The sequence below is a fragment of the Papaver somniferum genome, unplaced genomic scaffold (assembly GCF_003573695.1).
Source record: "Papaver somniferum cultivar HN1 unplaced genomic scaffold, ASM357369v1 unplaced-scaffold_6, whole genome shotgun sequence".
In the NCBI taxonomy this organism is placed as follows: Eukaryota; Viridiplantae; Streptophyta; class Magnoliopsida; order Ranunculales; family Papaveraceae; genus Papaver; species Papaver somniferum.
The window spans coordinates 2088469-2116444 of record NW_020648748.1 but is presented as its reverse complement, the minus strand read 5'-3'; the positions used below and the strand labels follow the sequence as shown (position 1 = coordinate 2116444).

General features: G+C 37.4%; 3 protein-coding genes and 1 pseudogene across 3 annotated transcripts; 1 reads left to right on the top strand and 3 right to left on the bottom strand.

Moving 5' to 3' along the window:
• Positions 1 to 9295: 9295 nt before the first annotated feature.
• LOC113343472 (probable mediator of RNA polymerase II transcription subunit 37c) lies at positions 9296 to 12420 on the bottom strand. The gene is made up of 2 exons (XM_026587641.1): positions 11799 to 12420; positions 9296 to 11242 (listed from the first exon to the last, which is right to left on the bottom strand). Exons 1-2 carry the CDS (start codon positions 12010 to 12012, stop codon positions 9468 to 9470), a joined length of 1989 nt encoding a protein of 662 aa, XP_026443426.1. The 5' UTR covers positions 12013 to 12420; the 3' UTR covers positions 9296 to 9467.
• LOC113343473 lies at positions 12343 to 16693 on the bottom strand (annotated as a pseudogene).
• A 187-nt stretch (positions 16694 to 16880) lies between these two features.
• LOC113343474 (putative mediator of RNA polymerase II transcription subunit 26) lies at positions 16881 to 18272 on the top strand. Its single transcript, XM_026587642.1, has one exon. It carries the CDS (start codon positions 17040 to 17042, stop codon positions 18114 to 18116), a length of 1077 nt encoding a protein of 358 aa, XP_026443427.1. The 5' UTR covers positions 16881 to 17039; the 3' UTR covers positions 18117 to 18272.
• Positions 18273 to 24910: 6638 nt separating this feature from the next.
• LOC113343542 (probable mediator of RNA polymerase II transcription subunit 37c) lies at positions 24911 to 27742 on the bottom strand. The gene is made up of 2 exons (XM_026587699.1): positions 27326 to 27742; positions 24911 to 26831 (listed from the first exon to the last, which is right to left on the bottom strand). The coding sequence occupies exons 1-2, from the start codon at positions 27537 to 27539 to the stop codon at positions 25090 to 25092; spliced, it is 1956 nt and encodes a 651-aa protein (XP_026443484.1). The 5' UTR covers positions 27540 to 27742; the 3' UTR covers positions 24911 to 25089.
• Positions 27743 to 27976: the final 234 nt, after the last annotated feature.

The following is a 27976-nucleotide window of genomic DNA, read 5'->3' as shown; positions in this document are numbered from 1 at the left end:
CCGACATACACCCAAGTTTATAGCCTCCATTTGCCGATTCAGCCAATACATATCGTTCAGTTGGCTCGTCAACTCTTCGTAACTGGGGGTCACATTGTAGTAAGGATAATAACGTTCCATATCTTGGGAAACAATGGGGATCGTGGTTGAATCACCTTGTGAAGTAATAGTTGGCATCTTCCAACGAATTTTGGGCATATTTGACGAAGATGATGAAGAACTTGCACCCGTGTGGGGTAAGTCATAAAGCATGGCTCATTTGGAGGTGGCTGGCTAGGAACGATATTTGCATCATGATTCAGGCGTGATAATCCTGGGAAATCAAACACATAAATGCGCATGTTTTGTGTCCCATTACAGGCCTCGCAATCGACCTGTACCAGGTGACATACTGCGCTTCACCAATATTCCTCTTTGTATTTAGTTCATACCTCTCCCAATTGATTCTTCTCAGCCGATCAAAATATGACCTAATAGGTTTGCATTTTTGGTGGCGGGTTAATTGCAATTGCATATATACCTTGTATTTGGTACTGTAGTCTTTCTCCCAGATACCAAACCCCTTTATCCAAAATGAAGTGTAAAAAACAACTCTACGGAGAGAATAATCAAGAATACGTTCTCCATCATTACCACACTAGTGGAAAATAAAATAAAAAAAAAGTCTGCCAGAAAAAGCCTTACAATCACTAAAAAGGACTGTGGCTGAGAGCCCGAAATCTGTAGTCTTATTTCCCAAAACAACTGCGCCTGGGATTCCTGTAATCTTTTCGAAAACGACTACTTTGAACAGTCAATTATTATCTACTAATAGAAGCATACCTTTCTGTTGAACGTATTTTACAAAAAAAAAAATGGAACTGATTCAGCTGAATCAAACGCTGATTCAGCTCAGTCTATAAATAAAATCTGAATCACAATAAAATTAATATTTACTTCAAAACTGTATGAATCAAAAAATTAAATTGATAATGACTTTAAAAATGAATTTGTATTGAGATGTGCTAAAGAAAATACATAAGTTTAAAATCTGACAACTTCAAATGCTAATATTTGTATTTCTATTACAATCTTAACTACCAAAAGGCTTCAAATTGAAGGCAAGAGTTCACCATCTATGCCTTCGTTTAGAGTTCACCATCTATGCCTTAGTTTACTAAAGACACATGAGAAATGAAAGCTACCATAAACTGTAAGCAGGTACCGAAAACAGGTTGCAAGTTCAATGAGAAAAATCAACTGCTTACAGTTGCAAGTTCAACTGCAAGCAGGATAAATAAAGGAACTGTGAGATCCAACACAGAGGAGAGGCCATCATGACTAATTGTTTCGCGGGACATCAAAATCATTGTCTGGGTAAAAGGGCATACAACAATTGTGCAGCAGACAAGCAATCATCTTTCAGTTGGCCGTCAAATTACAGATATTAGATTGAGCACAACGCATTAATGAAATAAAAAAAGTAAATGAATAGAAAAGAAAGAGCATTACCCACAAATAGAAGCATTTAACATTATCATACGGGGACAACAAATGGACTACACAAACAAGTAAAGTTCTAATACTGTAAGCATGGCATCACAATTAGTTTGGCACTTAGGAATCTGTTGAGGCAAGGAAAGGCGTCGTCTCTCAATTCTGTGAATCAGTAACTTAATACAACTAAAGTATAGCTTTCTAATGCTATCATATGTCATAAGTTTTACCCAAATTTCTATCATATGTCAAGATAGGGATAACAATAACGATTAAACGATCATATTAATACTCAACAAGAGTTTAAGCCAACATAAATGCTCATGTATCTGCAGGCATGTCCAGATACAGATGACAAACTTTCTGGATGAATCCTTGCATCTAAACATGAACTCCACATCAATACTACAAGACTAAAAGTACAAATGTCATAATAAAGTTCCAACTGAAGTCAAACAACCCACAATGAACAAAGCCAAATATGCGATATCATTAATGTTTACTCCCTTTGATTGTCATCCTTAGGAATTAACCTAGCTACCCAATACATTTATATGCATCAATATATATCAAAGTTGTTAATCCTTCAAGATTATCGACATGACTCAAACAACAATGCATATCAGAGTTATTCCAAAGTGGACTCACCATCATCGCCACTAACAATACCCACAATCTAGAGAGATGGCGTACTTAGTAGAGAGAACTAAGTTTTCAATCAGAAATTAAACAAACAGGATTGCAGACCTTACCAACAATCTACATTTAACATTAGACTATGAACTATAACATGCTCAAGCTGAAACTAAGTACAACCAATTTTATTTGCATCGGACAATCATCATCACCAGCAGCTTAATCTTTCCCTGTAACTTCCTGCGAATAAACAATGATAGTTATTGTTTGAATTTGAAGTATTTAAAAATAATACAGACAAGAAGTAAAACATAGTTATAAGTCCTGATTCAGTTAAACACAAGTTGACAGAGATACTTCAAACAAACATTATGTGCATGAAAGAACTCCAAGACTAAGGTGTTCCACTAATCCAAATTGACTTGTCGTATTCAATTGAATGTGAACAAGTTGCTTCAAATTAGTAACATGTCATTATTTTTCGAATCCATCCATAAGAAATCTATTTGGCCAGAGGTAATGCATCTTGAGTAGTCCTATATAAGATAATATAAATATACGATCCAAGTGCATGTGGGAATAACCATTGACTCCATCCACTATTAAGGATGGAACACATCAAAGAAAAAGTCGGAAGCATTTTACAACCCGTCAAGGAGATATTAGGTACCTGGCTCTGAATTTCTCCCACCACCAAAAGCATGCACACTTTTAAGACTAGCACACTCAAGCAACAATGTACTTATATCTCTCACTGCAACAACATGAAACACCATTAGTTCAGGTTTACAGCCTATAAAATTTTGTAGATAAATGATTAGATCAACTATAAGAAAATAGATGGATAAAGGAGACTCAGCTTTAATGTTCTTTCGAGGTTCAAAAACTTTCTGCAGGTACCTTCCTTATGACTTCAACTACGGAAGCACCAAGACGAGTTAACAATAAAACTAGAGAGATAACCAGGTTTCTAAGGTAAGTAAACATAATAAGAAATGATACTTTGAAAGTTGCTCATTTCAATATAAATTGAAACTAAAACTACCTTTAGATAAGAACAAGAAGCCATTATTAGCTATTAGATATCCTTACAAACTGAAATTAAAACAACAAAAAATGATCATACACCTTAATGTGGCCAAAGGAAGTAGCATCCCTAATTTTAAAATTTCAAATCGTAGGGAATAAAAATGTCTGCATACCTTTTATGATATATGAACCGAATTCAAGATCTAATTGAGCATATTCAATTGCTGCAACATCACCACTAAAACAACCACAACATTCAGAGTTTATGAAAAAGAATAGTCAGTAACATACATATCTCCAAAAAGGTGTAAATCTTAAGCAAATAGCAATTACTTTTATAAGATGAGCTTCATTTTCACCAAATATGGTAAATCCTTTCATCCCTCCTCTTCTATCCATGAATGAGTGTAATCCTAACTTCATGAGATTCAAGCTTAGTGTATTAAGCAATCCAAACTTCAAAAGATCCAAGAAAAGCACAACTACTGGCACACACAAACAAGGCATAACCAAAGAAAATCAAACATAATCAAGGCCATAGTCGAATAAACATCATCAACATATACTGAAGTAGTTAGGTTGTCGATTGAAAGATCTGTTTTCTAACACCTCCACTCCTTCGCTATTTGACAAACTTTTATTGTTGCATTTTCATTACTATATACATCTAGGCTACGTGATACTGCAAATGAGCATAAACATCATCGATCAATATTCAATATTAGTGAAAGTGAATTTGACAAGCAAAATCAGGGGAAGAATTGCAGCACAGATGTATATTAGGAGGAGTACCCTAAGTTGGAGGTGAATTTAATACAAAAAATTAGCATATTTTCTTACCTGGAACAGGGTCAAGAAATGACACCAAGCTCCCATGGTGATTAAACCCACAATCCAGCAACTAACTAGAAAGAAACACAAGCCAAATTAAATCAGCAAGTAGATATGTGACACCAATTGACAAAACAAAGCCAGAGTTATTTCCAAATTTAGCATGATATTAAAATTAACAAGTTTCTAGACAGAATCTTCATGACAAAATTTCATGACTACCGGATCCAGGAAAAAAATACTTTAAGTCACTATAAGGAAATAGAGAAATTGAAACAACACGGACAAATTTTCAAAACAAAACAAATCTTACTCAGATAACTAGAATAATTAACCGTTCAATAATCATTAGAGTTGAATCTCAGTTAAGGATTCTAGATTTAACAAAACCCCAACTGAATAAAAGAAAAAACCCCAAAATTCGAGATTTAACGAAACCCCAACTGAATAAAAGAAAACCCCCAAAATTCAATTCAACGGCAAGAAATTTTAAATGTCGAATAATCCCTAGAGATGAAATCATTTAGATATGCACCCTTAATAACACAAACCCTAACGGAAAATGAAAGAAAACCCCAAATATGTTCATTAGAGATGAAAATCTCAGAATTCTCTAAGGGTTTTCTTCAATCCGATTTAGGGTTTTTACTGGTATTTGATCCAATCGGAAAAGGCTAAGAACGTGTTATGATTTTGATCAAATATTGAACTAAAAAACAGACCTAAGACTTAGTAAATGATAATAGGAGATTACATAAAACCTTGGTGAAAGCGTGTGAGTGAGTAATCTAGAGAAGAAAACATGGGAATGGATGGTGGTGATTGTTGGTAAGCAGTATTGCAAGAAAAGAGAACTCAGAGAGAAGCGGGTGATCAATTTTTTCTATGTAAAGAGATAAGGAAGAGAGGGGGGAAGGGAGAGATAAGTAAGGTCGATAGAAACGAGAGAAATATAGAAATTACAGAAACTATTCTCGCACGCAGTCTTAACTATATTACCCTCTAATATTACGACTTCCTCAGAAACTCGATTCACTTTTTCGTGATTTTTCTATAGAAACGTCTTTCGTAGGAAGCCCAACTGATAAAGTTTACCCTTGGAAGTCGTTTTTATAAAGCCCAATCATACTTAAAAAACTTTTTTTCCACTCGTGCCACCATACTCAGGAAAATAAATGTAAGGGTAAACAACGTTTTTGTGGCTCCGAGTCATCTGTTGAAACCTCTGGAAAAAACTGGAACCCGAGACGTTGCTGCCAGTGTCCGTCGCCAAGTTGGTCGAGACGTACATTCCCAAGATTAGAAATATATGGGTATTGTATTTAAGGATTGGTTTACCAACGGAAGTAGGTATACCACCAATACTGCAAATTACTTCATAATTTTAGTGTTTTGACTTAATCTACATTTGTTCATAAAAATTATTTAAATTTAAAAATAATAAATTTTTATATTCACCTCTATAATACCCCAGAAACCAGTGAAATTAACTATACCGATAGACGCTTGATCCATCCCACAGTACATTTCTGCTAAAATTACAGAGCCCCAGTCATAATCTGGTACTTTGTCAAGATCTTCTAACGCTTAAAGCCAACCAACTCGAGCAACAAAAGTTGAGTTTGGAAAGAACGTCTGACCCAGTACCCATAAGATAAACACCTTTTCGAGTTCAGGAAAGTCATCTACATTTTCTGGTTTCTGCATTAGGTAAGGAAAAGCTTCCACTGAACATAGTATCCCACCTCATTTCAATTCTTTATGATCTTCACGTATATCTGCTTCTATAAACGAGGGAAGAAGCGACGGCCACTTACTATTTGGTATCCATTCATCTTGGTTGTATAGTGTCGGATCTCCCACTACACTTGGGATCCCACAAATGAAATAGAAACGAAGGTGCGTAATTCCTATCACAAGAATAATATCAACTATAATTAATTCTTTTGATTATTTAATAATTATTTAAAAAATAAAATTTAAGTTAAGCTGAACAAGCTTACCAATTTCAAAATCCATAAAATGGAACGTATGCGTCGTCGGCCACCACCTTTCTATCAATATTGTCGTAATTCTGTAGTTGTGTCTTCTAGGCTTCACACTATAAAGTGCACGGCAGGAATATCTGTCAACCCTTTCTCGGACTTGAGGGGTATACCTTCATAAACAACCTTTAAGTCTGAAAATCCACCTTTCATTCTATAATAACCCCCAGACCGATCTTGATGCCCCGACACATGACCTTGTACTAATGATAGAGCAGCAACGACACTCGGCGAAGCAAACTCTGTTTCCCAATTTTGAGAATAATCTACACCTGTGGCAAGTCGCGGTACCGGTTCATTTCTTCGATCTCTTCTCTTCTTTACAAAATTGATCGTTTTTCTTATTAAGTTGCTCATATTGTATCAAAAAAATTTGGTTTAGAAGAGTTTTAGAAGAAGGAAAAAGTAGTGGTTTGACTGAAAATGAATTGGGTTGAAGGAATTTATAGATTTGAAAATTATTGCCTTGAAAATATGGATGTTGGATAATTAACCGTTGGCGATTTTGTTTCTCACACCCGCGTTTGTGTGACCAACGCCAAAGTTTGTGTCATGCACGCCAGCGTTTTTGCTATCAACTCGGCGTCTAACGTTAACACGCCGCGTGTAACCTACACACGCAAGCGAGTGTCCCTAGTCCTGGCGCTTGATGATCAACCGCCCACTTCTGTTCCCATAGTGGAGAATCCTGTTTGGCCATCCACATGGCTAATTTTTTTTTGGATTTGTACATAACCATAGGAATTTCCCTTAGCGAGTGACATTGTCAATAGCGCCAGCGATAAAGACTTTATCGTTTGATATAGTGTTAATATGGCTCGCTCTAATGACTAGTGCTAACGGCTTGCTCTTTCTCGCTTATAAATATGTAATTTTCAAACAAAATTTTTACACCAAAATATTCTATATTTGTCTCTTTTTCAATCTAAATTATTTTGAAATTTCTCAAATAGCAGAATTCCAAACACAACTTGATTTTTGTGGAGTAGTGCTTAAAGGTGTTGTTAAGAAGAAATGTGATAGTTATAAAGCATTAGGTAAAAAGCAAATAAGTCTTAAATTTTTGGATATTAACCAATTCAAACCTGCGGCTAATTAAGAAAAGGAAAAGAAAATTTCAAGGCAAAACAAATTTGAAGCCAAAGAAGAAGATAACAAAGAAAACTTGTTCATAAGCGCAGCGATTGGAGATTATGTGAAATGAGAAGATAAACAAGCTGAAGAACATTGTCGTCCCGAATTTTTATTTTTAAAGTCCATATTTTAAATTAATATTTTCTAATTTTATGTCTTGTAAAATGACTATTAGTGATTAATTCAAAGTTTGATGATTTCGAAAATTCGATACATATTTAACTTATTTTTAATTCAGTCTTACATATTAATTGAAGTTACATTTAAATTTTAACTAATAAAGTAAGACAAATGTTAAAAGTACTTAAGTTGACATTTAGGAAATTAAAACATATACATTGGATTATATTTGGGCAACGCTTTTAAAATCTCAAAGCAACTTCCATATTGGAAGTCTTTTCCGTTGACGCGGCGCCACTCCACCCGACATCTTTGTTCAATGTTCATCCATCATGGTTTCACCATCCTCATGTTTCTACCCGCTTGCAAAATCAACACACTTATGGATTACAGTGAAGCAGTGACATTTTAGGTAGCATGTTGGTTTCCTATGAACTCAGTCATGTCCATATTTTCAGCCATGCTCTTTGAAGAATCGGAAGAGTACTGAAAAATATGAAAGATGCGTGGAATTGAGAAATTTTATAGAGATTTAGAAATTCTGGTGTGAGTTAAAATGAGTTTGAACTTGAGTATCTATAGGAGGGGGAATTCCTAACCGTTGGAAGAAAAACAACTTGTTGATGTTTTAAGAAGCGAGCGATGGAAAGACTAGGGTTGGCGTCCGTAGGACCCTCGAGCGATTGGATGACCAGCGGGTGATGGAGTCTCTAACGCTGGAAAATCCATCGTGTGTGTCTAAGTGGTATATTCAAAATTGCCCATTACGGGTGTAAAATGGCAAATTTTGGTGTTTGACATATAGATAGGAATATGTTTGACTAATATTTTTCTTCTTGTTTTTTTTTCAGAAAAAATAAATTGAGTTGAGCGAGTATAAAATGATTTCCGATTCAACAATCAGGGTAAGAGCAAGTCAAACATCAAAAATAAATAAACACTTAATCGAACATGTGTCTCATGCCAAGTCATATACAGAGTCAAATTCAGATCATAAGTCAAGATCCAAACAAACATGGGTAAGTGTAAAATCTTTGGTTGAGGAAAAAAAAACTGTTTAATACGTTTAGAGAAACTGTCAACTCGCTCGCCTAGACAATGAAAAACTCCATCGAGGGGTAATCAATTTCTTGGGTGAAGTATAGCTTTAAACTGAAAACCCATTTAGGCCATCTTCATGTTTAGGCCAAGTGCCGGTCTGTTCAAAATTTTCCTTAGGTTCAGTTTAGTGTAGAATGTTTACCAGATGGTTCAACATACAGTCATACACTGCAAAATTCTATAAACATTTTGAAGCATGAGCTTACCCTCAGCCTCGACATATTGACAACAATGGTTTTGCAATCAGGAAGGATGCTAAATGACCATGGGGAGATCTTGAAAGGGCACACTTGCAAAAGTACTGTAATTAGGGGATTTGAAATCTTGCCACAAGTAAAACCTCCTAGTTCACTAGCGAAATAAAATCCATGCAGATTAAAAAGTCAGACCCAATTGTACTCCATATGACAATAGATACTTGTGTATGCCTGCCATAAATCTTCATCCGCAATCTATATGCTAACTTGCAACATAAGTGGCTAATGATGCAACTGAATTCAACTCCGGAATTAGGCATGAATCGTGCGAGGTGCCTTTCCTAAGAGAAGTGGACTGGGCCGGGCTCGCATCTCGGAAATTTCTAATCTCTTCGTCACCACTCAATTAGGCATATCAAACCACAACTGCAATGGTCTGAACCTTGGTTCAATTTTGTGAAAGGATGCAGGGAACTTCATGGCATCTTCAGAACAAGCTGAAGCTTTGGCTCTTCACCAACCAGCTAGTATTTCGTCTCCTACCTGTGTGTTAAGCCGGGATATTCTAAATGACAATAATAATGTGAAGCGGCCTACAAGCTTGTTATGTCATCTAAAGCCTATCCAATGTCTGTCACATATGGCTTAGGTGTTTCCAATCTGCATTGCAATTTGGAGCACAGACAATGCTCAAAAGATATCAAGCAGCTATTTAAAATCCAGACAGAAGCATAAAGAAATTAATTAACAAACTAAAACTGAAATATTTCCATCCGGTATCTGAAGTTCAACCAACACCAAGACTGTACCACCAAAATAAAAACTTAAAACTAAAAACTGAGCTAAACAAAATAAATCCCTTCCACATTCAGACCCCCAGGCACTCAAATGCCTCCACTTAGTCGACTTCCTCAATCTTGGGTCCTGCACCAGTGCTACCAGCACCACCCATTGAAGGACCATCCTCACCCATGCCACCAAAACCGCCCATGTCAGGTCCACCAAAACCACCCATGTCAGGTCCAGCACCACCTTGATACATCTTGGCGATGATTGGGTTGCAAAGACTCTCCAGCTCTTTCATTTTGTCATCAAATTCATCAGCCTCTGCAAGCTGGTTGGAATCGAGCCACTGGATAGCAGCTTCAATGGCATCCTCAATCTTCTTCTTGTCAGCTGGATCCAATTTCCCAGCAATCTTCTCATCCTTGATGGTATTCCTCATATTGTAAGCATAATTCTCCAAACCATTCTTCGACTCGATTTTCTTCTTGTGTTCTTCATCCTCTGTCTTGTACCTCTCTGCCTCTTGAACCATCTTCTCAATCTCCTCCTTGGACAACCTTCCTTTATCATTAGTGATAGTGATTTTGTTCTTCTTCCCTGTAGTTTTGTCCTCAGCAGATACATTAAGAATACCATTTGCGTCGATGTCGAAGCAAACAGTGATCTGAGGGACACCACGAGGCGCGGCTGGAATTCCAGAAAGCTCAAATTTCCCAAGCAGGTTGTTATCCCTGGTTCTTGCCCTCTCCCCTTCAAACACCTGAATCAGCACTCCAGGTTGGTTGTCAGAGTAGGTAGAGAAGACTTGCTCCTTCTTGGTGGGGATAGTGGTGTTTCTTGCAATCAAAGTAGTCATAACCCCTCCAGCAGTTTCGAGCCCAAGGGAGAGAGGAGCAACATCCAACAGCAAAATCTGATTCAAGTTATCATTACTTGCACCAGTCAAAATGGCAGCCTGCACAGCCGCTCCATATGCCACAGCTTCATCGGGATTAATACTCTTGCAGAGTTCCTTCCCATTAAAGAACTCCTGCAACAACTGCTGCACTTTAGGAATCCTAGTTGATCCACCAACCAGAACAACATCATGAACACTGCTCTTGTCCATCTTAGCATCCCTCAAACACTTCTCAACAGGCTCCATACACTTCCTGAACAAGTCCATGTTCATCTCTTCGAATCTGGCACGAGTAATAGAAGTGTAGAAATCAACACCCTCATAGAGGGAATCAATTTCAATTGTAGTCTGGGCAGTGGATGAAAGAGTCCTCTTTGCCCTCTCACAAGCAGTCCTCAACCTTCTTAATGCTCTGGGATTTCCAGTAATATCCTTCTTGTTCTTCCTCTTGAACTCTTGCACAAAGTGATTTACCATCCTGTTATCAAAATCTTCTCCTCCAAGATGGGTATCTCCTGCAGTAGCTTTCACTTCGAAAATACCCTCTTCAATAGTCAATAATGAAACATCAAATGTACCACCACCAAGATCGAAAATTAGAACATTCTTCTCCCCAGTGCTGGATGATTTCTTATCAAGACCATATGCAATTGCTGCAGCAGTTGGTTCATTGATGATTCTCAGGACATTAAGACCAGCAATGGAACCAGCATCCTTTGTAGCTTGACGCTGTGAGTCATTGAAGTATGCAGGGACGGTAACAACTGCATTCTTTATAGAAGAACCAAGGTACGCCTCTGCAATTTCGCGCATCTTGATGAGAACCATAGATGATATTTCTTCAGCTGAAAATTGCTTGTCTTCGCCTTTATAAGTCACAGTAATCACGGGTTTTTCAGCTGGTCCAGCTGTAACCTTGTAAGGCCATAGCTTCATATCAGCCTGAACTGATGGATCAGAAACCTTTCTGCCAATCAACCGCTTTGCATCTAATGTCAAAAACAAGAAATGTTCAGTACAAACATTCACAGCAATTCATAAATAAGAGTAATCCGATATAAGCATTGACAAAACATAGAAGAGGCACAACAATTCAAAACCAACAAAAACAAATTGTTGCATCTCTATTCATCATTCAGCTGGGTCTGGAATTAGGGCAGAGATAATAAGTTTGGTACAAGGTCCTTAAAATTAAAAACTTGTCCTAATGTGATCTGACTCAATATACAAAGACCTAGGAAAAGAACTTGTAATGTCTACACTGCGCTAAACCAGCAGAATCTGACTCGTTAAATTCAACCGACTGAGTCAATCTAGACAAATAATGTTCAATCTCTCACTAACATGCAAGTTTGAACAAACTACTAGGCTATTAGCTTCAAAAATTTATTAACTAGGTTATTAACTCAGTAATTTAGATATGCAAAAATTTCTAGAAAGCAGACCTAATTGACTCAGACCGAGGCAGACACCAAAAACCCCCAAATCAAAACCTAACAAGTTCAAAAAATCAAAGGAGCAGAGAAAGGAAATCAAAAAACTTACCAAAGACGGTGTTGACAGGGTTCATGGCAACCTGATTCTTTGCAGCATCACCGATCAACCGCTCGGTATCAGTAAAAGCAACATATGAAGGTGTTGTTCTGTTTCCTTGATCATTAGCAATGATCTCAACACGATCATGCTGCCATACTCCAACACATGAATAAGTTGTACCTAGATCTATACCGATCGCAGGCCCTTCACCTTTTCCTGCCATTCTTTGAAACTACAGAAAGAAAGAAAAAAATTGCTTAAAGAGAATTTTGCAGAAGTTTGTTTCTGGGAAGAGAAGATTGTATTGAATGAGTTTTTAAGAAGAGATCATATGCTTTTATATATAAGAATTTGATTCGCGAAGCTTCCGGCGGTGGAGTTGTATTTAGGAAAGGAGTTATAGGAGGTTTCAGGTTTGGAAATCTCTGGTTAATTCCAGAAGGTTCTTTTCTTCCGGGAGTTGTGACCCGTTAGATTAAAGTTTGGGAAAATGGGATTATTCTAGAAACATCTGGATCTCTCTCACGCGCAATTTTTTGAAATTGGTTAGTTGGGCCGGGTTTAAGGTTGTGGATTTTATTGGTCAGGCTTGGGCTGAAACATCTGGAACCCTAACATCCAAAATTTCCTTGGACCTCAACTTGTTTGGCTTCATATTCTTCTTCTTCATCAGCACTAGCCTCACCATCTCAAGTGCTGCCTCATCCACTTCATGCATTTGTTTCCATTTCACAATCCAAGATGCCCATGATTCTTGCAGCTGCCTTCTTTATCCTGCTCGCTCAGTTGAGCACTGACATCTTGGTCCTCGACCACTTCTTCCTGTATATCTTAAGGTTTTTAGCAATCTCTTCTTCCTTTTCCGCAGTCAAGCAAGATGGTGGCCTTGGGCGCCACAAAAACTGTGAGACTGAAAAGTTTATACATAGTTAGGTTTCAGGTTTCAGCAATTGAAGAGAATAAACAATAAAGATGTTTCTTACCTCATAGACGTGTGATCCCTTGGGGGGGCTGTACAGAAACTTTCCATTGAAAGACGATGTTGAACCCTTTTTTCATTTCATGAATGGAAGTAACAGCAGTTGCAACATATCTGCACATATGACATAATCCAAGAGGAAATTACATTTCTCATCTAATATATGTACCAAATAGAGGATAAAGGATTATGCCTTGATACTCACTAAAGAAATAATCCACATACTATTTGTAGAACACTGTAAAATAATTTCAAGTGTTGGTACCTTCCAGAGGGATTCCATCCGATTTCTGTTGCCATAAAATGTTCCCCACTGGCATGGTTCAAAGCTCATCAACATAGTACAATTCCAACTGTCCATTGAGATATTTCAACCCAGCAAGAAGTATGAAACGGCAGAAGCAGACCAATATAGTGCATTTCCATTCTTTCCTTTGAGCGTCGTGAGCTTTGAAACACGCCCGGTATTTGTAGAAGCTAATATCTGTCCTAGAGGCTTCTCCATGAATAACAGCAAATCTATGTACTTTAGGCACCCAAGCAAAAGCCATCATATCTCTCTTTCTTTGATTCGGAAAAGCTCAAAATCAGTACACGTGCTTTTCTTGGTTTTGATATACCGTATGCCTATCGACCTTAACCACAAGGTAGTCTCCATAGCTTTGCCATTCATTTTGCACTCACTGACACTGAAGAGATTCTTCTGCTTGAGTTACTCTTTACCAGGAATTTGAAAAAGACTCACCTGCATACAAAAGACACATTTAGAAAAATATAAGTAGCAGCAGAGTTCTGAGAGGGATATACATCAAGAACTTCTGTACTCACTTTCGCGGGTTGGTAAGCTCCACCGAGCTTAGGAGCAAAGAGAGCAATGCTGGGATCAGCAGGTGACCAACTGAAGTCGAGCACATTCTGAACCTTCCAAGACTTCTTATCAGTAAGGGTGAAAGTCTCTGCCTCATAAACAGAGATGATATTCTTACCAAGTTTGGCAAAATACTTATCATAAATTCCACCGCCTCATCTGAACAGCAAAAAATGAAAAAGGAAGATACTAATTGTCATTTGTCAACCTTTCCCATGACTAGTTAAAGCATCACGATATCACAAAAGGACAAATCACCTAAAAACGGGCCATGAGACTCCAGATACACCCCCAGCTCCACCAGAAGCAAATTCATCAGCACTTCCCTTGAAGTCTCGCATTACTTTTCCGGAATGTACGTCAAAACTGTTCAAGACAACCCTCTAGTAGAGCACAAAGAATACACCATTTCAGAGATGCTTGACATCAAACAAAATAAAAACAGTAAAATAAACCCAAATGGAGGCTGCTCACATGTGTATCACGAGGATTGCTGGCTGCTATACGTGAACAAATAATTTTTCCCAGGAGAGAAATCAATGAGCTTAACCTGCAATCAAAAATATCAATATTACTAAATGCAGAAAAGAAAAAAGAAAAAAATGAAGATGATAACTTGAACAAGGATATAACCTGTGGATGGCACATCGCTAAAGGCGATCAAAGGTGGCTGCACGTCCTCACGCAACAGCACTTTGTCAGTGAACATTGGCTAAGTATGTCCCAAGTGGAGACCACTGAACAAAAATTCTTGGTCCAGTACTACAAGCCAAAAGAACAAAAATTAATTACAAATGAATGAAGTTACAAAGACCTCTCTACCACTGGAATACCACAGTATTTTTTTCAAACTATATAGAAAGAGATATTACAAGTAATGTGGAAAAGATTGTTATACTTATAACTTACTTGATGCTGACGGCAATAAGCTGGAACAGGCCCGGGATCCATTCGAAAAGATTTCAGTAACAAGATGTGCGTGTACAACAACTGATCGTGTGCTTTTATCAGTCAACCATTGTTGTAAGTTCTCCCTGTAACAAACATGCAGATATTTGAGTAAGGAAATACCAACTAAAAAAAGTAACAACTCAGAACTGGACCAACAGTATAACACTAAACACATTGAGGGAACCAGCTGAAGCACACTAATTCACAACTACAAACAGTAATAGCTGGAAAAACGTATTCTATGTAACACACAATGAAAATGAAAACCACTGTGTTGTGGGACTTGCTAAAATAAAGAAATTCAGGATGGAAGAAGCTGTAAAATAAGGTTGGACTTATTACCCCATAACTAAAATAAGGTTGGACTTATTACCCCATAACTACCAAAACACAAAGAGACTATATCCATATACATAATCAGGTTTAAATTTACAATGATGAATATATAACAAGTGTCTTCCTCAGAGAGATTTATAGTCTCGACTCGACTGACTATGTATATCTGAAATTCAGCAGATATCTGTATAGCCATAAAAAAATTCAAACTTCCTTTGTAATAAACTTAAAATCAAGACCAGATCCTAACAAGAGATACCCATGGCGTATATGGCCTAATAGCCCATTCATTTCATGAATTAGTCAAAGTCATTGAATGCAAATTTATGAGCTTTTGTCCAATTTGTAGCACCCATGCTTCTGCTTCTTTCCTTGGCAAGCTCAGCAGCTTCCAATGAAAAAGTAAGTAAAAGCGACAGTATACCAATACAATAGTACCAAAAAATCTTAGGCAAAAAAGCCAAAAATTACTGAATGAATAGGTACATTACATTGACAACTTAATCCCAACTAAATCTAGTTCCCCAACTTGACAACTACCGAAGACACATTATAATTGAACTAACAGAAGTCCCTATTTTTTTCATTTTCTTCTTTAGAGTAATAAATCAATCAAGATTGAGTAAGGAATTACCAACTGTAAAAAGCAACAAAGCAGAACTAGACCAATAGCACAACACCAAACACAATTCACAACTACAAACAGTAATAGCTGGATTATGTAACCCAAAATAAAAACGAAAACCATAGTGTTGTCGGACTTGTTAAATTAAAGAGATTCGGGGTGGAAGAAGCTGCAGAAGTTGGACTTATTATCTCCCATAACTACGGAATAATAAAGAGACTGGAACCTATACATAATCAGGTTTAAATTAACAATAATGAATATCAACCAAGTGTGAATTCCTCAAAGATTATGGTCTCGGCTCGACTGACTACGTATATCTGAAAATCAGCAGATATCTACATATCTTATCCAGTATTCCTTGGAAATAAAATTCAAATTAAGAAACAGATCCTAAAAAGAGATAGCCTAGGCGCATGTGGCTTACTAGCCCAATCATTTCAAGAATTTGTCAAATACGTTGACTGCATATGGAGTTTGTCCAATTTATAGCAACCATCTGTCCGCTCCTTTCCTTGGCAAGCTCAGCAGCTTCCAACGAAAAGTAAGTAAAAGCGACACCACACCTTCCATTTACAATACCAAAATTTAGGCCAAAATTACCAAATAGGTACATTGCATTGACAACTTAATCTCAACTAAAATCTAGTTCCCCCAACTTGATAACTACACAAGACACTTTATAATTGAACCAACAGAAGTCAATTTTTCCATATTCTTCAGCAAATTAATCAATCAACCAAGATTGAGTAAGAGAAAACAACCTAGAGTTTCTCAGGTATCCAATCTGATTCTAAATAATACCAATCTACTGTAAAGTCTTTCTAACATTAACTCCACATCCCATTTCTCATGAAGAACAACTACTAGTCTTAAAAGAAGATCATCATCAGCAACAATTTACCAATATCCTGATTCAACCAGTCTAAACAATCCAAATACATAAAATTCAAAGAGAAATCAAGCAATTAAAACTAGGGTTAAATTAAAAAGAGGGATTCATTTACCTTTGAAATGAATACCAAAATCTTCAAACTGAATCCAAATCTAGATCATTAATGGAGTCAACACATACCCACTTCCCTTCCCCTAGTAGGGCAAGGGTAAACAAACACCAACCCAACCAGAAATTCACTTTCTCCCTCAATTTCACTTTTTAATTAAAGTAAAAACAAAATAAAAAGAGAATTTATGTTTTTTTTTTTTTTAAATAATTAATGGGGCAATAAATTGGTGGTGTGGTACCAGACCACCAGACCAGACTAGAGAGACTATGTGTGAATATGTGTGACCTATTTATAACCTGCTTGTCCCTCTCTCCAATTTAATATTTTTCCCCACTCCCAACCTCCAAAAATAACACCTCCTCCTCCTCCCCACAAGCACAGACTGGACTAAAAACTCTCTTTGACCTCTCTGCCCTCATCTTCCTCCTCAAAATCTCTCTAAATCCAGTGAAGATCATCAGCAGCAGCAGAATAGAAATTGAAAATGAGGTGTAAGAAACATATAACAGACCGGAGTAGTAGTGTCGGTGTCTGTGCATCGTGTCTCCGTGAAAGATTATTTTCTTTGGTTGAAGCTCAAGCTAGATCAGCAGCAGCTCTACAACAATCCGAAGAAGATCAACAACATCAACATCACCGGAAATCTGATCCGCTACCGCCACCGTTAATTTTTCCACGGTCAGTTTCTCCTTACATATGTCGTCGTTCCGATGATTCGTCTTGGCATCAAAATCAAAATCAATTAGATTCAAGGTTTTACAGTACTCCTCAATTAGGTCCATCTTCGAACACTGTAAATACTACTAGTGTTACTCAGGCAAAGAAGAAGAAACACACGAATAGATTCAGTATTTTATCGAATTTATTTCGTTCTTCTACTCATAGATCGGTGGTTGCCGATGAGCAACCACCACCGGAGCAACCAATTCCAATTCCAATTCCAGATCCTCCTAGCAGATTTGTTGAGAATTCAACGGTTTACAGGGCGTCCGTATCAACACCATCCCCAATTTCATCAACGTGGTACTCATCGTTAATCCGAAATCGCCGGAAAACAACACAAGAATCACCGTCTCGATCGACGATGACGACGAATAACAACTCCCACCACCATCGTCGTGGGCATCACAGAAACAAAGGATTATCACCGAATTGTACAGAAGAATTAGAACGAGATTTTGAAAACAACAATGGAGGAGTAATTGGAGATGAAGATATTAACAACATTGGTGGTTATTTATCAGAATCATCACCAGGATGGAGAAAACAGTCATCAACAACAGCAACACCAGGAAGACAAAGAAGAGGAGGTTCAAATTCAAAGAGTGGTGGTGGTGGTGGTGGTGTTAGTAGTATGGCATTTTGTTTAAGTCCATTAGTTAGGGCAAGTCCAAAACGTCCATCAAGAAATCAAAAAGATGGATTTTCCGGTGAAATTAGGGCTGCTTCTTCTTCAATTCACCATAACAATAAACCTAATCTCTCCACTGCTGCTTCATTTTGTGCTAATAGATCTAGAAAGCTTGCTAATTTTGGAAGATACAACAATTACAACCCTTAGAACTTACTTTGTTTCTTCATCATCATGACTGTTTTACCCTTGTATTTTTTTTCCATATTTACCCATTGTATTTTGTGAATTTGTGGTGATATTATTATTAAAGTAATTAGAATTATACACAAACAAAATATATATAAAAATCCATTTTTCCTTTAATTTAAGATATGAGTGGGAAGAAGATTTTAAGTTGACGCGCTATTGTCTTTGTCTACATCACATAGAGGCGCGCCCTTGAGATTTATATCCAATTTCCTTATTTTTATTTTAAAAATTTGGTTGATTCTTTTGTTGGATTAGTTGGTACACTGAAAGATGTCACGGAGTACTTTCCCGTTAAGACTTATAAAAAATTCAGCTCTCCTGAATCTGTCACTGATTTTTGATCGACCCAGAAACTCAACCGTTTCAGGATCTGAACCTTACTTATTAAGCGTTGAATCTTTTTCTAACTCAGCCGAACTTCTAGACCCAAACAGATTTGGACGGGAGCTAGATTGGAATACAGTGTCAGCTTTGGAAAGACGACCGTCTTTAATTCTGTTTCATTCTGCAACATACATGTCTATCTTCTTTAGGGCGGCTCTGTAAGTTTTTGTCTGTGAGTTCTTTGAATAAAGTGCTGGTGGTACTCAAGACAATGTCAATGAAAATATATATATTTATTTTTTTATTTTTTTGGAAAAAGTCTATTAAATGAATGGCCAATGGATAGTAGCCAACGCTTCGTTCTTTTAACGGTTAGATTTTAGATAGAATCTCACTTTTAATTTCATTTTCTTTAGGGAATCAAGCTCTTTCTCGTCTTTTGGAGAAGTAAGTAAGAAATCAGCTAAAAGCTAGCTACTTTTGTTTCTGGTATCCAAATGCATTTACAAATTCATCTTTCTTTTAACATAATCTAAGTTAAATTTAGGGTACATTACGGTCTCCACATCTACAATTTTATTAGTTTTGTTCAAATCTCGAAGAATTTGGCTTCAACCTGAACGGAAAAGAAAAATCACAAACACATCGCAGTCCGAAACAACCTCATGTATAATGATCAAATAGAAGGTCTCCCTTCGGTCGGCCAATTAATGAAACCAAAGAAAACAATACCCATCAATTCTGTGTAGTTGACCATTATGTAAAAGGAAGTCGCATTTGATTTGAACTGGTTATATACCCTGAATCACTTTATTTTATTCTTCTTCATGTCCGTGGAGAAATCATAAGCAATGATTTTTGGTTTGAAATTACAAGTTTTATGTGGAGCACAGGAGGAAGAAGAAGAGAAAAGGAAGTTCAAAATAGATGGATGATGTTTCATTATAATACCACCCACAAGGGTTTGAATTATGGGGTGATTTGAATATGTCAAATTTATTCCCTCTTAAAAACATTCCAAGTTTTATGGCCTCATGGTGCACCAAACATCCAACCGATAATATTAATATCTTTCAAGTTTAAAATTGTATGAACCAGAAGAGTGAATGAAGTCGAATGTATGTGCGACTGATGATCTTGACTATAATATGGCAATCAACGTCTATGGTACCTTGAATTTGGTACTCCTAACATTTAATAGATGGAACCCAACTATTAAGGGGCAACGGATTGACTTGACGGTCAATGACGAATCCATAACCATCTTTTATTGCATATTGGAAATTTTGAATAGTATTTCGGAAATTGTTTTCAACTGTAGAAAAATATGGAAGTTTAAGAACCTGCCCAAATTGGGGCATACCCAATTTTAAGTGGACTCTATTTAAGGGCTAACAGGGAGTCCTAATGGGTAAAGTTACAAAACTATCCTTACCCTTTATAATTCTTATTACCCTAAATCAGTTTTCATCTTTTTTTCATTTCATCTTCTTCTCCTCCGCCTCTACCTTGCCGGCTCTTCCTCCCCACCATTGAAAACTCGTCGGTTAATTCGTCGTAATCGTCGATTCGAAAATTCCGATTAATCTTCAAACATGGATCCGATGCGTCCTACGGCTAGTCATATGAAAGAAGCAAATAGAAAACGCAATGAATATAACCCTGGAATTGTAAAATTAATTCAACAAAAGAGAAGAAAAAAGCGGTCGAAGAAGAAGGAATCGAAGCCACTCAAACCGAAGAAATGGCACGATTGAGAAAGTAAGGGCCTACTTATACTCACTCTAGTACTTCAACTTCATGTTTGCATGTCAAATTAGGTCAGAAAAATCGAATTTGTGTATTTTCAGTTATTTAGCCGGCAAGGTGTTTGTTCCACGACCTTGATGACTTTTCATGTTTAGGGTTAGTCGGCAAGCTCTTAGGTTGAAGATCTTGCCGGCTGCTTAATATTTGTAACTGCTTTTACAGGGTCGGCAAGTTATTCGACCTAGGAGCTTGCCGGCGATAGTTTTTTTTTTCATCGGTGGGTTATAACTTTTTACCTTGCCGGCTGTATTTCAAATTTTTGTCTCTCCTGATGCCTTAAAGTTATTTGAGTTGTTATGAGCCGCGGGTTATTTGAGTAAGACCATGCCGACTATAATTTAGCCGACATGTATTTTAGATATAGACCCTTCCGACCATTGTTCCGCCGACTTGATTATATTTGTCGACCCTACCGACTATTGAATCTTTTTCTTGATTTTGTTGTTCAGGTTGGAAAAGCGAAAGAAGAAAACTGTTACTCCTCTTTCAAGACCTCCTCGCTTTGGTGACAAACTCTGACTGCAACACATCGAGGGACATTAGTTGATCCGGGAATGCTAAAGATCCGTGAACGAAATGTTTCTCAACTACCACCAGAACCAAATGATTCAGATGAAACTCCAGATGAAGACCAATCAATTCCATCTGGTAGAAGAGATGATGATGATGTTGAAACAACTCCGGCTGCTGGAAGATGTAACAATGATGATGATGACGATGGTGATCAAGACATGCTACCTGTTGGAGGAGGTAATGATGATGATGATGATGATGATGGTAACGGAGATAAAGATAAGGATAGAGAAGATGAAATTGTTAAGGAAGAAGAAGAAGGTAGAGAAAAAACTCAAACTAATCATCAACAAACCCAAGCTGCAACTACAACTGAAACCGGGAAGAAGAAGACGAGGGTTATCACTAAACCAGCTGATTCCCACATGCCTCCCTCTCACTTGAAGGTTACACTGAAACCAGGTGAGCCTCTAAAGGGACCCTAGAAGATGGTGAAGATGTTATTTTTGGATACAAAGACTCATGGGCTTTAGAAGTCTTTGTGTAGGTTTAGTGGGTAGATCTCTATGTAAACCCTCACGAGACTATAACTCGTCCACTAGGGTCTCCTAGGGGTTCAAAGGCTTGATGCACATGCTAAGTGCATTCGTTCTTCCGTCGACAAGGATTTGGATTTTATGTTTCAATCAATGTAGTAAAAAAATTGCATGAATAAAATGAATTACATCGTCCCATATTTTGTTTTATGTTGGGTATAACTAAAGTTCGGCAAGGTTATAATCCCGATTAATGGACCGCCGACAATGTTAGAAAATTTATTGTCTGTCGACTTTTAGTTAGCCGACAAGGTAAGAAATATTTACATGCCGACTATAATATGGTCGGCAAGGTGAGAAATATTTATGTGTCGACTATAATATAGTCGGCAAGGTAAGAAATCAATAAAATTCTGACTAGTGATGCATAGAGTCGGCATGTTCTTCATCCGTAGACCTTGTCGACCATAGGTAGTCGGCATGTTCTTCATTCATATACCTTTCCGGACATAGGTAGTCGGCATGTTCGTCATCCTTAGACCTTGCCGACAATTCACAAAATTCAAAACTGATTTTGATTGGACTCATGTAAGATGTCAATGGATGTCCGAAAAATCCGGTATTCGTTCGAATTTGCATTCGAAATATCAAATATTATTCGAAAATAGTTTTCGGATTCGGATATCCAGATTTTTATTATCCAAAAATGTAACTAATCGTATACGAATTCGGAGATGGAGGTATTCACATCCGAAATATCCGTATCCGGAATTTACGTATGAATATATCTATTTTTAAACCTATAAAAGTGCAGATCGTATCTATTTTTTTTTATTTTTCTTTATATTTCGACATTTTGTTAAATTTTATTAAAGATCATAAATAATACTTTTAATTCTAATTAACTTTTATTATGTAGACATTAATCTTGTGCAAAAAGAAAAATATTTATTACTATTTTTTTTTGATGATTTCGGACCGGATAATTATCTGATATCCGGATAGAAATTCATATATGAATTCGAAGTAAGAATTACTATATCCATTTGCATGTCAAATTAGGTCAGAAAAATCGAATTTGTGTATTTTCAGTTATTTAGCCGGCAAGGTGTTTGTTCCACGACCTTGCTGACTTTTCATGTTTAGGGTTAGTCGGCAAGCTCTTAGGTTGAAGATCTTGTCGGCTGCTTAGTATTTGTAACTGCTTTTACAGGGTCGGCAAGTTATTCGACCTAGGAGCTTGTGGATTATTGTCTATTTGTTGATGGTTCTTTCAAGAATTTTTACATGGGTGTTGGTATGATTATGTGTAATAATGCAGGAACAATAGTTCAATCTCGTTCGGACTTTCCACTGGTTTCAGAAGCTGTTGGTGCTGAGGATACTGTCCCTTTTTTGGCTATCACCTGGGCTTTAGAGATTGAACTATCCAAAGTTGTTTTCATCAGTGACTTCCTTCAAATAGTAGATTTTGTCAATGGAGGCATCGACAGTGTTTAGTGGAGATGTAAAGATATTTTGGTGGACTGCTGATCTCTTCTCTTAAGAAGTAGTAACTTTAGGGTTGTTTATATTAATCGTTCTAAAAAAAAAACTAGCAGATTGGATTGCATGTCGAGCTAGGAAGTATTGTATTAAAGATGTATGGGTCTCTTATCCTTCTTTTTTGAACAATTTGGTTAGGAGGAACCCTTGCTTGTATTTCTCTTTTAAGTTAATATAGTTAGGGTGTTGTTTTCTTAGCAGAAAAAAAAAAAAAACTAAACAAGGATATATTAACCATTTTGAAAATACATAGTTAAGGGGTGGCTTATTTTACTTCAAAATGTCTTGGGTTTTGTCTCATTAGGTATACCCCAATTAATCTGGGTATACTCCAATTTGACCAGGTTTAAGAATAACTAGAAGAAAATATGTTAATAGCGCGTTTGGATACCAAAAGTAGAAGTACTTTTACCTCTCCGGAATCAGAAGTCAGAAATAAAGATATTTTGCTTCACAAAAAATCAATTTTTTTTGTTCGTAGGAGTCGTTCTGAAATTTTACGATCGAACTAACTTCTTGTTATTTGATTTTTAGAAATCAAAAAATTACTTTCAGATGTGTATATAAATGGGGTATAATGTTTTTGCTTTTGAATTATGAGATTGAATTGTGCTTCAAGAAAGAAATCAAGAATTGATGCTTTGCCAAGTACCACCAGTTGAATAGCCCTGATATTATCTCCTCTTTTGTCTATGATATTATAATCTAAAACTATCCATTTGGTATTGATTTTTTTTCTCATCTTGTTTGCGTAATTGGAGGCACAAACATCTACTCCAATTACAACTTAATTAACAAAAGATTAGTTCAAAATCAGTGCATACTTACATAATAGAATATTAAATAAAAGCAAAGGATATTTTGAAGAGGTCACAATCTTAGTCTCAAATATTGTCTTATAGGAAAATGATTATAAAGTTTGCAATAGTGGTAGTGGGTTTATAGGTGGTGGTGGTGGTGTGCATTGCTCAATGACCAAAATGAGATAGTGTGATGTTTACTTTAATCATTGTTTTTGGTCAACTTGGGACCAATTTGACAATGGAATGTGCACATATGAAAACGAGAGAATGAAAAGAAAAAGAATATAAAGTTGAAAAAAAGAGCAAGGCATTCCGGCAGGCTTAAAAATGTAGGAAAAACTTCAACTCTGCAACCACGCTTTGGCTAGTACCTCGGTAGAAGCAAACATGGGTTGATCATAAAAGGAACCTTTTAACCTCATCTAATAGTCTTTCAACCTGCCAAGAAACTGTAGAGTTCTTCTAATCCATCACATGTTTGCAGTCCCCTTGTAAAGAGAAGTTTGTCAAGGGCCTTCTCTCGTGCCCATTTTGAAGCTTCAAAAACAGCTACTGATTCTGCCTCTTTAGCCGATCCAGCCAGACCATTTCCTCCTCTTGCTCCTTGAAACCCTGCAGCATTTCGGATAACCACTCCGTAACCAGCATTTGTATCACTAGTTATCCAAGTGTAAAGTTCTTCTAATACTAATTTGAACAATTTTTTTTTTTCCAATTTCCCTTGTTATATGGCTAGCCTTCCTTTGTTTAGCTCCCCAAATAAAATCTTGACTATCGATTGGATCCATATAAGAGTGGTTCTGGACTGACCGCGGTCCTGAAAGTGACGGAGCCAAACAAAATTTTAAGAGGGGTAATATAGGAAAATCCCCCCTGACGAACAAAAATGTTCATAATTCCATTAAATTTACCGCAAAATTTCTAAAAATCCAACTGATTTTGCACCGAGGTTGAGAAACAAGTGGGGGCTAGAGACCCCATTTGTCTCTATGTGCCTCTGTCACTGGGAAGTGAATTGTAAAGCTTATTCTCAATAGCAAACAACCTGCTTCCTCAGGCCTTCTATTGTGTTTCAGTGTTATTCTAGTACACTACATGGTTTGAACCTGTGGAATTGTTTTCATTTCAGCTTCTCGAGGCTTACAAGATGTGTGCAAGCAGGTCACATATATCAAGCAGAAGGATAAACACATCAAAATTGAAGCATAAAGACGTCGAAAACTTCACAAACTAAAACTAAGATATTTCCATTAGTAATCTAAATACTTCAACCAACATACTGTACCACAATATTGATTGTTAGAGAAAAATACAAACTCCAAGAACTAAACAACTAAAACTGAACAAAATGAATCCCTTCCAATTTCAGAACCCCAAGCAGTCGCACGTATCCTTCCCCGCTTAATCAACTTCCTCAATCTTAGGTCCTGCACCAGCACCACCCATTGAAGGACCATCCTCATCCATGCCACCAAAACCACCCATGTCAGGTCCAGCACCACCTTGATACATCTTTGCAATAATTGGGTTGCACAGACTCTCCAGCTCCTTCATCTTATCATCAAATTCATCAGCCTCTGCAAGCTGGTTGGAGTCGAGCCACTGGATAGCAGCTTCAATGGCATCCTCAATCTTCTTCTTGTCAGCTGGATCCAATTTCCCAGCAATCTTCTCATCCTTGATGGTATTCCTCATATTGTAAGCATAATTCTCCAAACCATTCTTCGACTCGATTTTCTTCTTGTGTTCTTCATCCTCTGTCTTGTACCTCTCTGCCTCCTGCACCATCTTCTCAATCTCCTCCTTGGACAACCTTCCTTTATCATTTGTAATTGTGATTTTGTTCTTCTTCCCTGTAGTCTTATCCTCAGCAGATACATTAAGAATACCATTTGCGTCAATGTCGAAGCAGACAGTGATCTGAGGGACACCACGAGGCGCAGGTGGAATTCCAGAAAGCTCAAATTTACCAAGCAAGTTGTTATCCCTGGTTCTTGCCCTCTCCCCTTCAAAGACCTGAATCAGCACTCCAGGTTGGTTGTCGGAGTAGGTAGAGAAAACTTGCTCCTTCTTGGTGGGAATGGTGGTGTTTCTTGCAATCAAAGTAGTCATAACCCCTCCAGCTGTCTCGAGTCCAAGGGAGAGAGGAGCGACATCCAACAGCAACAATGAAGACAAGTTCTCATTACCTTCACCAGTCAAAATGGCAGCCTGGACAGCAGCTCCGTAAGCCACAGCTTCATCGGGATTAATGCTCTTGCAGAGTTCTTTCCCATTGAAGAACTCCTGCAACAATTGCTGCACTTTAGGAATTCTAGTTGATCCACCAACCAGAACGACATCATGAACACTGCTCTTGTCCATCTTAGCATCCCTCAAACACTTCTCAACAGGCTCCATACACTTCCTAAATAGATCCATGTTCATCTCTTCAAATCTTGCACGAGTAATAGATGTGTAGAAATCAACACCCTCATAGAGGGAATCAATTTCAATTGTAGTCTGAGCTGTGGATGAAAGAGTCCTCTTTGCCCTCTCACAAGCAGTCCTCAACCTTCTTAATGCTCTAGGATTTCCACTGATATCCTTCTTGTTCTTCCTCTTAAATTCTTGCACAAAGTGATTCACCATCCTGTTATCAAAATCTTCTCCTCCAAGATGGGTATCTCCTGCAGTAGCTTTCACTTCGAAAATACCTTCTTCAATGGTCAGTAAAGAAACATCAAATGTACCACCACCAAGATCGAAAATAAGAACATTCTTCTCCCCGGTGCTTGACGCTTTCTTATCAAGACCATAAGCAATTGCAGCAGCTGTTGGCTCATTGATAATTCGCAGCACATTAAGACCAGCAATAACACCAGCATCCTTTGTGGCTTGACGCTGTGAATCGTTGAAATATGCAGGGACAGTAACAACAGCATTCTTCACAGTGGAACCAAGATAAGCTTCTGCAATCTCACGCATCTTGACAAGAACCATAGAAGAGATTTCTTCTGCTGAAAATTGCTTCTCTTCGCCTTTGTAAGTCACAGAAATCATGGGTTTTTCACCTGCTCCAGCAGTAACCTTGTAAGGCCACAACTTCATGTCAGCTTGAACTGATGGATCCGAAATCTTTCGTCCAATCAAACGCTTGGCATCTGCAAATTGTCAGAAACATGAGTAACTCAGCACAAGACGTTAACGAAAGGCACAGTAATTCAGAATCAACAAAAACAATTTTGGTGGCAAACCAGCAACTCGTTTTTAGCTGGATGCTTTGAAACCCTAACTGACTCAGGACAAAAATTCTAAATTCACTCAACTGAGGATAAAATTTAACAAAGCCTGTGAAACAATCCTGAGATAGTGTATTCAAATTTAAGAATACTCAAATTTAAGAAAGTTGTTCCGGTCTGATTAAAATACGTCTAGCCAGAGCAAGAGCTTGTTCAAATCACACAAACATGCATACTTTTCGAGCTGTTAACCTCTAAATCGACTGAGTTACAATTGAATTACACACATTCATCGAACTAGACACATAATTCAAACATGCAATATTTCTTGACTCAGACCGATTCAGACACCAAAACCCCCAAATCAAACCCTAACAAATTCACAAATCACTGAGAAAGGAGATCAGAAATATTACCAAAGACAGTGTTGACAGGGTTCATGGCAACTTGATTCTTAGCAGCATCACCAATCAAACGTTCAGTATCAGTAAAAGCTACATAGGAGGGTGTTGTTCTGTTTCCTTGATCATTAGCAATAATCTCGACTCTATCATGTTGCCATACTCCAACACACGAATAGGTTGTACCTAAATCAATACCTATCGCAGGTCCTTCACCTTTTCCTGCCATTCTTCGAAACTATGAACTTGCAGGGCTTAGAAAATAAAGAAAATTTTGCAGAGCTTTGTTGTAAGAAATCCGAGAAGATTGTTTACAAAATATTGTGAGGAGATGAGAGGTGTTTTGATTGTTTATATATGGAACTGAGATTTTATTCGGGAGCTCTCTGGAATTCTCTGGTTAATTCTAGAAGTTTCTCTCTTCAGAGGAGGTGGCCGTTAGGTTTCGTTTTGGTAAAGCAGAGCCCGGAAGCATCTGGAAGATTTTTGGGGATTAATTTGAGTCGGTTGAGGGTGTTGTGTGGTGGGCTTGGGCTGGAATCAGATGTTAGATCGTTTTTGTGATTGCAAGCCTGATTCAAGTGAGATGTTTTTTTGTTTTTTTTTTTGGAAGGTTTATGCTAATCATATATCTACCTCGCCAAATTGGGGTATATCTGAACTAAT

Coding starts and splice junctions, on each gene's coding strand:
- LOC113343474 (XM_026587642.1), top strand. CDS start 17,040: ATGAGGTGTAAGAAACATATAACAGACCGGAGTAGTAGTGTCGGTGTC.
- LOC113343542 (XM_026587699.1), bottom strand. CDS start 27,539: ATGGCAGGAAAAGGTGAAGGACCTGCGATAGGTATTGATTTAGGTACA. Junction 26,832..27,325: donor CCCTGTCAACACTGTCTTTG/GTAATATTTCTG, acceptor GACAATTTGCAG/ATGCCAAGCGTTTGATTGGA.
- LOC113343472 (XM_026587641.1), bottom strand. CDS start 12,012: ATGGCAGGAAAAGGTGAAGGGCCTGCGATCGGTATAGATCTAGGTACA. Junction 11,243..11,798: donor CCCTGTCAACACCGTCTTTG/GTAAGTTTTTTG, acceptor TTTTGACATTAG/ATGCAAAGCGGTTGATTGGC.